The sequence below is a fragment of the Doryrhamphus excisus genome, linkage group LG12 (assembly GCF_037039965.1).
Source record: "Doryrhamphus excisus strain RoL-2023G ecotype Guam linkage group LG12, RoL_Dexc_Guam_v1.1, whole genome shotgun sequence".
Lineage (NCBI taxonomy): Eukaryota > Metazoa > Chordata > Actinopteri > Syngnathiformes > Syngnathidae > Doryrhamphus > Doryrhamphus excisus.
This window is the reverse complement of record NC_136368.1, coordinates 5,854,446-5,866,845: the sequence shown is the minus strand read 5'-3', so window position 1 is coordinate 5,866,845 and position 12,400 is coordinate 5,854,446. Positions and strand designations below refer to the sequence as shown.

At 40.5% G+C, this 12,400-nt stretch overlaps 1 protein-coding gene across 1 annotated transcript; it reads left to right on the top strand.

The window, feature by feature from the left end:
* Positions 1 to 1,931: 1,931 nt before the first annotated feature.
* Positions 1,932 to 12,307, top strand: LOC131136092 (indian hedgehog B protein-like). The gene is made up of 4 exons (XM_058082599.2): positions 1,932 to 2,736; positions 4,275 to 4,432; positions 4,552 to 4,655; positions 10,326 to 12,307. The coding sequence occupies exons 1-4, from the start codon at positions 2,428 to 2,430 to the stop codon at positions 10,988 to 10,990; spliced, it is 1,236 nt and encodes a 411-aa protein (XP_057938582.2). The 5' UTR covers positions 1,932 to 2,427; the 3' UTR covers positions 10,991 to 12,307.
* Positions 12,308 to 12,400: the final 93 nt, after the last annotated feature.

Sequence of the window (12,400 nt, the reverse complement as noted above, 5' to 3'; positions counted from 1 at the left end):
ACTGCAAGGTTTATGAATGAGCGCTAACAATTCTTCATTCGTTGTGATGCCATGTCTTGGACAAACATCCATCAAAGCCTTTCCATTGATGGTAACCCTGTATGCAGTGGTGACGCTACGTAATATTATGAGTCACTCTCCAGCCACCACGGTTGGGGGACAGTTTTGACAAACGCGGTCCGTGGTGCAGAACATTAGTTCAGCCTAAACCGCCGCTTCCGCTTGGATGCATTTCACTGCAGCACACAACTTTCCGTGTGAGAGAAGAAAAGAGCTGCCTATGGACAACCTGTCAATAAAACTTTACTTGCATCTTGAATGAACTGCAAATGATAGGTACGTTTTCCATGATTACTTTAGTCGGTTCTGATGAAGTTTTCTCACTATGTTAAATTTGACTTAAATTGTAAAGAGTGATTCAGCACATAAATCTGTTCATATTGGAAGCTCTCTGCTCTCTCATTGCCATTCGCATGTGAGTAATCTCACCATGACCACCCCATTGAAAAATTACTGGCTCCACCATTGACTGTATGCCACACATGGCTTGACAAACTCCACCTTTACACCACTAAGTCATGCTGGCGTAATGACTTGCCCCCCATCTAGGATGAAGTTTAACTCTCTCTCGTCTTTCTGGCTCAGTGTTTAAAACCTGTAGCTCATCCTCAGTGTAGTGGAGCTCAGAAAGAGTTTGTCCAAAAGTAGTCATCGGTGGTGGCTCTCACAGAGTCTGCCATGTTTAGTAGTTACAAACAGACACATGTTTGACACGCTTGACGAAAGTAGCACAAGCTGCGTCCAGGTAAGAAGTTCTAGTTATGCTTAAAATGATCAAAATACGGCACTATACTGTCTGTAGTACATATTATCATGAATGTACCTGTTAGTGCATGGTCAATGTATATTCATTCATTCATTTTCTACCGCTTTTTCCTCACGAGGGTCGCGGGGGTGCTGGAGCCTATCCCAGCTGTCTTTTGGGTGGAGTACACCCTGGACTGGTGGCTAGCCAATCACAGGGCACATATAGACAAACAACCATTCACACTCACATTCATACCTATGGACAATTTGGAGTCGCCAATTAACCTAGCAGGTTTATGGAATGTGGGAGGAAACTAGACTACCCGGAGAAAACCCATGGGGTGAACATGCAAACTCCACACAGAGATGGCCGAGGGTGGAATTGAACCCTGGTCTCCTAGCTGTGAGGTCTGCGTGCCAACCACTGGTACACCGTGCCGCCACTGTGTATATAAAACACGTATAAAATGTTATTTTAGAGGGCTTTATAGTCGATATACTGTAGGTGTATCCAATGATGTGCATTGTTAGCTCCCTCACATTAACTGTTTTTCTCTGTTTAGAATGACAGGTGTGCTCATGTTTCACATAAAGATTGTGGCTGATGGTTAAAGTTTTCCTTTTAGAAGTTACTCTGGTGGAGCAGTCAGGTTTTGGTGTTCCCCAAATCGCTGGAGATTGTAGTTGTGGTGATCATGAAAGAGTAAAACACGCATGGAGGATGTATGAAATATGACTAATTATGTATATCGGGTGCATGTGAGGCACACAACACACATAGGAGTCCGTAAGTGCGACATAAGAAACGTACCAAAGAAACATTGGTTGGTACGAATGTCTTGTGAACATCCCCGTTAGAATTGTTACTTCCTGTATCGGTTATACGCCCCAATATGTTTGCCAAAACAAGTCCAGGTCCTTAATGACATTCAATGTAAATTATAGTTGGAAGTGATGTGGCAGCACTAATGTTCCATGCGTGACCTTTTCCTGTCAGTGCATTGTAATGTGTGTGCGTGTTGGTGCGTGTGCGTGGAGGACTCTCCCGTGCGTAGTGTGCCCATGAGGGGCGGGGGTGGGTGGCAAAGCGGGGACAGGAGAGGGAGAAGGAGGGCAGGACTGGCAGGGTGCGGTCTGAAATGGCAACAGCTCGTCGTGGATCACTCAAGTGGAGTCCATTCAAGTGGAAAAGCTGCAGACTGCTGCTGGCCGTCCGTCGTCTTACATGGGAAGGAAAAAAAAAACTCACAATCCACGCGTGATGTTGTGACACTTGGAGCAAAAGAAAGAAAATCAGAAAAGAGCAGAAGATTCAAAACGTGGACTTGAGCAAATGTTACCGAGCGCTCTCTCTCTCTCTCTCTTTCACCCACCTCATCGACTTTGAACCTGTTTGTTTAAATCCACGGACTTTACAGCCTGCACACCCACGGCTGTTTCTCGTAAAGCGGAGAACTTGTTCATTTGGGAGTGCCAAGAACTGTGTCCGATGGAGTGAAGAGATTTTCGGACAAAGTGCCCGTGACTGTCCCCCTACTCCACCATGGACTGGACAGGTGAACCGGAGACGTACTGAAGGCACATCTCTCCCTCGGGAGAGTCCTCCCTCCTCCCGGGGCGATGCGGATCCCCTTCCTATTTCTCACCGCCTCTCTGTGCGCCATGGTCCTCCTCCTTCTCGCACCTGCCTCGGAGGGCTGCGGACCGGGGAGGGGGTACGGCAAGAGACGGCTTCCGAAGAAGCTCATCCCGCTTGCCTATAAGCAATTCAGCCCTAATGTAGCCGAGAAGACTCTGGGGGCCAGCGGGCGTCCGGAGGGCAAAATTACGCGCAACTCTGAGCGCTTCAAGGAACTGACACCCAACTACAACACGGACATCATCTTCAAAGATGAAGAGGACACAGGCGCCGACAGGCTTATGACACAGGTGAGGGGAGGATGAGGAGCTGCAGCTGAGCATGTTTTTGCACACATGTTGCTGAGTCCACGCAGCGTGTGATTTAAGTCCTGTATATGGTTAACCCTGTCCATGAATCACTTCAAAAGGAGCAAACCTCACAGTTGTAGCAAACTGTGTACTCCCATGTTTGCTGTCAGTTAAATATTTAAACCCAAATGATTGATTTCATTGATTCATTGCTTCACCTCTGGATCTTGGACACATGCAAAGCTGCTGGGATTTCTAAAACGCACAATATAATGCTTGTTTATGACACATTATCGCTTGTTACGGTAATGGTTATGGTTTTATTTCATTTCAACATGCATCAGATTACAATTGAATGCATCACATAATCAGTTCACAGTTCCACATGTCCAAAAAGGAGTAGGAAGAAGCAAAGCTTATTAAATCCTACCCCTCCATCTGGTACTTTTACAATCAGTAACTGTTACATTTGTTCACTTCCTGCTTTCCATAATACAGTTTAAGGTTTTTTTTTTGTTTGGTTAGAAAATCTTTCAAATCAGATTATTGTTGGATTATAGTTACTACAGTATGCATGAACAAGCAATATTGAGTTTTTATCTTCTAAAATATGCAGTGACAAGACAGATAGATATATACTGTCCATCTCAGCTTCATAGTTTTATATATATATATATATATATATGTATATATAGACACATGAACTCATCTCTGCTTGCATGAAACATTATATCGTACTTTTGCAAATTCAATTCATGAATTTCATATCATAACATAAATAATTAAATTAATAATGTAATTCATTGATTTTAAACCGGAGGTATACACTGATTTAAAATATAGCCAAGCTAATATACAACAACAGAAAAAAAAACAGACAACAAAATCATATCAAATATGTGAAAATGGTACAGCCATCAATCACATTAAATGATTAATTACAATGAATGAATGAAAACGTTATTCACAAGTCACACATGGTTCTGTTTACGATTGGTCATGACTGATATTTTGATTTGGGTATAGATTGTAGAGTATCAATATTTAGAGATATTGTCCATATTATTGTCCATATTATCCATATAAGTATGGATCTGCCTTTAAAGGTGCTACCCTTAGTCTATCGGGGGCCCCAAACTCAACTTATCTCAAGGTATAGTCTGGGCCGTCACAAAAAAAAAGAAAAAAAAGTTTCAAGTTCCCAGAATGCCTTGCAAAACTTGCTTATAAAAAGTTGATAAAGTTGTTAACATAGTAGTAGCCCCATGTGTTTACTTACCTGTTACATGTGTGCTGTAATGCCCCCCCCCCCCCTGCCTCTGTTCATTTCACTGTTCCAAGCTCATGTGAGTTTAGTGTTAAATTAAAAAGCCTCTTCCTTTCAGCAAACTCTGACCATCTCTTGTGGTCATTTTTTTGGCTTGGTTGGGAAATGGACGGAAACTGACTTTTATTTTCGACTGGGCATCCTACTACTAAGAACAGCCTGTCCTAAACTGTGTTTCTTTCTACCTCTTTGTGTGCCTTCCGACTCTCAGCGATGTAAAGACAAGTTAAACTCCCTGGCCATCTCGGTGATGAACATGTGGCCCGGTGTGAAACTGAGAGTGACCGAAGGGTGGGATGAGGACGGCCATCACTCGGAGGACTCGCTGCACTATGAGGGGCGTGCAGTTGATATCACAACCTCAGACAGGTGGGATGAAATAACAAACATGAGACTTGAATTTCAGCTAATTGCTTCTGACAGTATCTATTAATATGTATTTACAGATAATTAATTTTAGTGTACTGAAATACTATTCACATTCACAGAGACAGAAACAAGTACGCCATGTTGGCTCGGCTTGCTGTAGAAGCTGGATTTGACTGGGTCTACTATGAGTCCAAAGCCCATATTCATTGTAGCGTCAAGTCAGGTAAGCAATAATTAGTGTATGAGTCTGTATGAGACTGGTCATCAAGGTCTGCCAAGTCCATGTTCTACTGCCAGTAATGACTTACCATTATATATTAACTTATTTTCACAGTTTGGAGGCTGAAATGACTGTTGTAACTAGGTAACTAGTGCTGGTGCGTTCAAGGACCACCAAACCAAGTGCGAAATCTCGACTCTTGGCAAGAAACATTATCAGTAAATTATGAAGTCATAAACATGTAAAAAATATGTCTCTTACCACTCTTTGGTTTCCAAAAAGATATTAACTAATAAATTATGCTGTTTTGTAGTTGAACACAGCTTCACATTGGTAAAAACATGTATATTTAAGCAAATTTTAAATATTTTGTGTAGAAATTAAGCATTTTCAAACATAACAATGGCTATAAGAAATAAAATTAAAAAAAATAAGCAATTGAGAAGATGCGTTTAAAGAGGATGTGATGATATGTAGTATTCTACACTGGTCACAAGGTGTCAGTAATGTTACTGTAAACAGACATGATTGCCGGAACAACTGATTTCTATGGCAGGTTTGAGTTACAGCAAGATAAAACTCATTTCCTGTTCGGTCCCAATTCAGGTCCCCTTGCACAAGAACCCATTTACAGCAACACACACATAAGCACAAGTCTCTGTTCTCAAATATCTGAATTTTTATTTACTACACAAAATAAGATGAAAAATAAATAAACAAATAAAAATAAAGACACTAAATCAATCAATCAGTAATAAATAAATAAAATAATCATAAAACAGCAAATAAGAAAAACTTAAGAAACCACATATAGTTGATGGGTAGAGAAATTATTTTTTCAGATTCAAATTAACAGTATTAACAGTTATTTAACCTTTACCATGAACATTAATGAAACATAACCGTTTTACCCAATTAGCAAGTTAGCATCATTACATCGTTACAGCGTCATAACTTGCAAAATCTTGCTTTAAGCTGTCATTTCTGGGAACATGATACCATAGAGCAGGGGTCTCAAACACGGGGCCCACGGGCCAAATGTGGCCCGCAGGACACTAATTTGAGGCCCCCGCCTTGATATGAAAGTTTAATGTTGGTGCAGCCCGCGCAAGTTTGATATGGATGCTGTATGGTATCATGTACCCGGAAAAAATTATTACGTTTGATTAATGTTCATGTTAAAGGTTCAATAACTGTTATTATCCTCCCTATCCTTGTGGAAGTGGTAAGTTTTTGGCTATTTAAGTTTAAAGGAAATAACTTGGAGGCTACCGTTTAGGTCGCTAGCTATCTTGTTTGTGAGTTAGCATGTGTCTCAAGACACATCTCATGTGCACCGGTCCTTGACCGGTCCTTGACTGGACCCGTGCCTACTGGGATCAGTTTTTGTCATGTTCAAATATCAAGACGCTCAAGCTTTATCATTCATTCATTCATTCATTCATTTTCTACCGCTTTTTCCTCACGAGGGTCGCGGGGGTGCTGGAGCCTATCCCAGCTGTCTTTGGGCGAGAGGCGGGGTACACCCTGGACTGGTCACCAGCCAATCACAGGGCACATATAGACAAACAACCATTCACACTCACAGTCATACCTATGGACAATTTGGAGTCGCCATTTAACCTAGCATGTTTTTGGAATGTGGGAGGAAACCGGAGTACCCGGAGAAAACCCACGCATACACGGGGAGAACATGCAAACCCTGGTCTCCTCGCTGTGAGGTCTGCGCGCTAACCACTAGACCACCGTGCCGCCCCAAGCTTTATCAGTGAAGTAGAATCATTCTCGGTCGAAATGCAACATTTTTATGGATTATTGATATCTGACTCACAAGATAGCGCTTATCACAAATCTGGAGTTTGTATGTTCTTGCAACTTCTCTTCACTGGTCCAAAAACATGCATGTTATGGTAATTAGTGACTCTTAAATTACCCATCGCTGTGAGTTCTTGTTGTCGTTATTCATCCTGTGATTTCCTTTATCCCTTTATGAAACATAAATCATCCACAATATCCCAAAATCCCCCAAAACTAACAATAGTAGAATACATTCCTCCAGCAAGTGTTTTAAAGACCCAAGTCTGGTACCACCAGTTATTTGATGCCAGACTACATTCTGGAGCTCCATCGAGGTTAGTAGGCTGTGAGATGATTAACTCTCTCTTTGTTTTTGCTGTGGCTTTTCCTTCAGTAAGTTTCTCTCAGATCTCTTATCTTAGGCTTATCACCTCCTGCTTGCAGACCTCCTTTCCTGCAGGCCTCATACCTACAGACATACACACCTTTGGCAAATATTTGGCTGCCTTAAGACACACACACACATATATAATGCGCATTATGAATCATGGGTTCGAGTCATTCTTTCGAGCTGATTAGATTTCATTCACTGGTATAAAAAAAAATGATTCATTTCTATTTTATTTTCTGTGCTTCAGCTTTGCTCACCTTTCACTTGCTTTTTTTTTTTTTTTTTTTTCCAAACATACTTTCCTGTCTTTCCCACCTCAGGCTGTGCTCAGATACAATCAGCTGGTTATCCATTACCTCTTGGTGACTACCTCCTCTTGCCACCTCTGCTCACTGTGTCTTAAAGAACCACCTTACTCAGAAGTACCGTTACGAGGAAATAAACACCCTTTTTACCGTCCGTGACAGCGTTTTATAAGTGACTAGGGGACAAATATGCTGACAAAAATTCAAATCATCGGTATTTAATATGGTTAAGTGTTCTTCATCTTTAAAAGCGGAACTTTTTTTTTTATTGCAAACATTAGATGTGTATTTACAACTGTGTTAATCATATAAGGTGGATATTTACAAACATAAATGAAAAGGTGAATAGGACGGTCAACAGGAGGAAGGGAGCGTTGTGGAGTATCACAAGATTTGTCACAGATTTGTCGCTAGAAGTGGAAAAAAAGAAGAAAGGAAAAAAAAAAAGTAATGATGTAAATTGAATTAATCCATTAAAGAAATTGAAAAATATGAAAACAAAATGTATACCGCATAATTATAACTGTGGGCGGCACGGTGGTCGAGTGGTTAGCGCGCAGACCTCACAGCTAGGAGACCAGGGTTCAATTCCACCATCTCTGTGTGGAGTTTGCATGTTCTCCTCGTGAATGCGTGGGTTTTCTCCGGGTACTCCGGTTTCCTCCCACATTCCAAAAACATGCTAGGTTAATTGGCAACTCCAAATTGTCCATAGGTATGAATGTGAGTGTGAATGGTTGTTTGTCTATATGTGCCCTGTGATTGGCTGGACACCAGTACCAGGGTGTACCCCGCCTCTCGCCTGAAGACAGCTGGGATAGGCTCCAGCACTCCCGCGACCCTCGTGAGGATAAGCGGTAGAAAATATATGAATGTGTAATATGCTCATATTATGTGTACTAGTATGAGTGTAAAAGCCCAGTCCAGGGTGTACGACACCTCACGCCCGAAGACAGCTGGGATAGGCTCCAGCTTATCCAGCGACCCTCGTGAGGCTAAGCGATACAGAAAATGGATGTATGGATGAATTTAAAGGTGACTATAGGGGTGTTATTTCATTTCAAGAGGGCTCTAATAATGCTTAAAAACAATTTAAAAGGTCATAAACTGTGTACCCCGCCTCTTGTCCGAACACAGCTGGGATAGGCTCCAGCACCCCCACGACCTTTGTGAGGATAAGCGGTAGAAAATGAATGAATGAACATTCCTTTGTTCATGTTAGAGCTACAGCAATTAATCAACAATAATTTTGGTATTTGATTAATCATTTCTGATGTGAATATTTTTACATTTCCTTAGTCATCCATGAAAGCGGATCTTTGTGTTTTAGGCAAAACAGGATATTCACACGCATCAGCTTTGACTTTGGAAAACAGTGATTAACATTTTTGAGTGTTTTCTGAAATGTGGCGAACCTAACCACTAACGTTGTTTATGTGTTTGTTTTTGGTTTACTTTGATTTGGTCTGTCTAGGGCATAACTGATTACTCGGGATTAATGGAAACAACAAACTTAAGATGAATTGACTAAGAAAATAAACATTAGTTGCAGCTCAAGGCCTCGGAACAACATTCCGAACATCAGCAAAGCAAAAGCAGATCCTAGGAGACATCAGTTAGTAACATCAGTTAGTAACAACGACCACTAAAGTTAATTCAAGCAATCTTTTATTTTCCTAAAAAAAAAAGCAATGTAATTGTGGTGGATAAAAGTGTAGTATATCATAGTATATAATAGTATAATAATATATATTATTGTTAATTATTATGCCCTGTGATTGGCTGGCGACCAGTCCAGGGTGTACCCCGCCTCTCGCCTGAAGACAGCTGGGATAGGCTCCAGCACCCCCCGCGACCCTCGTGAGGAAAAAGCGGTAGAAAATGAATGAATGAATGAATGTTAATTATTATATATATATATATATATATATATATATATATATATATATACACACACACTTGGGTTGCAACTAACGATTATTTTTTTAGTCGATTAATCTGAAGCTTGTTATTTCAAGTAATGGCGTAATCAGCTAGATCAGGGTGGGTAAACTACGGCCCGGGGGCCACGTGCGACCCACCAAGCGTTTGAGTCCAGCCCGCCAGTTGCTTTCTAAGAATTTAAACTTTTAACGTACAAGCTGGCAAAATAACTTTCAAGTCAGATGTTTTATTCAGTTAAAAAAACAAACAAAAAAACACAACAAAAACTGTAAAATTCTAATACAGCTGATAGTATGACACTTTGACAAATTAGTATGACAGTTTTGTTAACTCAACACAGCCCACGAGTCAAAAAATTTGCCCACCCCTGTCCTACATGGACCAAATCAAGATGAACCAAACACAAACAGTTTGTGGTTGAGTCAACACTGATATATGTAAATATCTTGTTTTTCCTAAAACACAAATATAATAAGTCTACTTTCATTGTTGACATTTGTAAGTCAAAAAAACAATGAATTGAATACCAAAATAGTCGTCGATTATTTGGATTAATCATTGATTAATCACCAAATCATTGATTAATTGGTGCAGTTCTAATATATATAATCATGGCCATGTAATTTATCGGTCTGTGAATAAAATACAGTAAAAATGTGTATATTTAAAACATAGCTGCAAATGATTAATTAATTAATTAATTAATTGATTAATTAATTAAATCATGCATTCATTAATTTTCTACCGCTTATCCTCACAAGGGTCGCGGGGTATGCTGGAGCCTATCCCAGCTGTCTTCGGGCGAGAGGCGGGGCACACCCTGGACTGGTGGAGAGCCAATCACAGGGCACATATAGACAAACAACCATTCACACTCACATTCATACCTATGGATAATTTGGAGTCGCCAATTAACCTAGCATGTTTTTAGGTAATTACTCGCAATGTTGGAAATAAACCCGTTTGAATGTGTTTTAGTCAGCATAAGCTTTTTGTGTGAAGACCTTATCTTGCCCGTGTGCAGGAATGCTGACTGAAAAGACGTTTAGGACGTTATAAACAGTCTGCCTCTAATCCACTGAGATAATATTGGCCTTTAGTCGGTGTCAAAGTCTGACTTGATTTATGGAGCAATGGAGGCCAAGTGCTTGTTCTCTTCAGCTCTTAAGAAACTCTGATCCTCTTTTTGAATCTTTCCAGCATTTGACCACATTTTGTCTTCATTTACATTTCCAGAACATTCCGTCGCAGCAAAAACAGGCGGTTGCTTCCCTGCCGATGCTCAAGTCACCCTGGAGGGCGGCGTCACCAAACATATGCGTGACCTTCAACTTGGTGAGCGGGTTTTGGCTTCCTCTGCAACTGATGGTCGCGGGTCACTTCTCTACAGTCCAGTTTTATCATTCATGGACCTCCAGCCTAACACCTCAAAGATCTTCACTATCATTGGAACCAACACTGGACTAAATATCACACTCACGGCGGCACACCTTGTTTTCGTCACGGACTGTCCAGGTGGACTTCAAGAGGAAAGCGTGAGGACAACTTTTGCCAGCGAAGTCCAGCCGGGTCAGTGCGTATTAACCTCACGAGGAACTGAGACGACACTCTCTGTTGTGACTTCTGTAGAGGAGAAGCAGAGCATCGGGTTGTACGCCCCGCTCACCCAACACGGGTCCATAGTGGTGAACAATGTTCTAGCATCATGTTATGCAGCTGTGGACGATCACCATTTGGCCCATTGGGGTCTTGCTCCACTGCGTTTCTTCTACACGCTAATGGGACCTGCAGAACAACAAACTGATGGAGTGCACTGGTACCCGTGGCTTCTGAAACATGTCGGGGAAAGGCTACTGGACCCTAAACACTTCCACCCTTTAGGAATTGAGCAAGGACTCTGACAGAACGACATATGGCTTTATAATATATTTGTTTTCAAGACACAGCAAAGTTAGATTTTAAGCTTCTGACCTCATAAAAAATCCGTAGACACTCCACAATATTGTAGAAAGTCTTTCTAGACAAGTGGAAGTCCACTTAGATTAATCGATACGGTGTAAGAACCCCACTGTTAGAGCACCTTAACGTTCAAAATGATGACTTTTTATGACAACACAGGCTCATCATGCGTTTTACTCTTCATGGTGAGACACATGGGCATATATTTTCAGACTCTTCGTTCAAACTCCACTGAGGAGAAAGTGAAGACAAAGTAATGGAAATGAAGGACAACGGTGGAAAGTCATGTACATTTAATTTATGCCGTTCAGCAGTAACAGATTAAGCTTACCATGTTCACTGATTCTTTGCATTCCGTTCGAGGCATTTTAGAATGACGGAAAATATATATTTATCTTATCATTTTAAATTATATGTTCATTGTGATTTTTGTCGAGATCAAATGATATATTAAAAAAAAAATAGCAGGACACTGCAACATGATACCTTGAGTATGTTATCAGGGTTTTACAGCATGTACATACAATTGTATTTTATGTACTGGGACACATAATAAAATGACTGATGACGTCCACTTAACAAAATCAAAAAGCGGCTGCCTGAATGCCTCAGGGATCCTATAATTCAGGTCTCGCTCTGCTTCCGGTTCGTGGAGCTCAAACTTAAAGCTGTTTTTTTTATTGGTTCCTCAGTCGAAGATCAGGGAATAATAAGAGATTCCACAGTATTTTTTACCATCTTCTTACATCAACGCTGTATGGTTCATGTATGTATTTTCTTTATATGAGGTATTTTATTTAAAACAAATATGTTTTTATTGTAATAACGTTTGAGTTCCCCATCGGCAGTAGGCCTATCTAGCAAAATAGACTCTACTAAGGTTGTATTAAACTACTGTACACATCTAACAGGTATATATCATGTTCATTCATATGCTTCGCATGAGAATTTTCATTCAATCCATACACGAAAAAGCACATTAATATATATTTTTAATGAAGTTGGTGGTGATGCGAGTACACTTCATGAAGGCAATCACCATGCAAAAACTCCACGGCACTATATTATATACCAATACGAAAGATTTGTCAAATATGTATATGAAGGTATTTTCTGAGAAATTATTTAAAGATCTATTTTTAGAATACAATGTAAATGTATTATTTTGTGGGGGGACAACATGATGTATTCATGTTATGTTTGTGTTTAATATAAAGTTGGTTTTATTACAAACAAAGTGTTTTCTTTTGTTGATGTCAGGGTGGTCTGCGAGGCGGTGGTTTTCAGTACCACGGACAGCTATTGTCATATTTTGTTCTCCCCGCCCCCGCCTATAGTTTTGTCCTTTTAGG

Coding starts and splice junctions, on each gene's coding strand:
- LOC131136092 (XM_058082599.2), top strand. CDS start 2,428: ATGCGGATCCCCTTCCTATTTCTCACCGCCTCTCTGTGCGCCATGGTC. Junction 2,737..4,274: donor CCGACAGGCTTATGACACAG/GTGAGGGGAGGA, acceptor TCCGACTCTCAG/CGATGTAAAGACAAGTTAAA. Junction 4,433..4,551: donor GATATCACAACCTCAGACAG/GTGGGATGAAAT, acceptor TCACATTCACAG/AGACAGAAACAAGTACGCCA.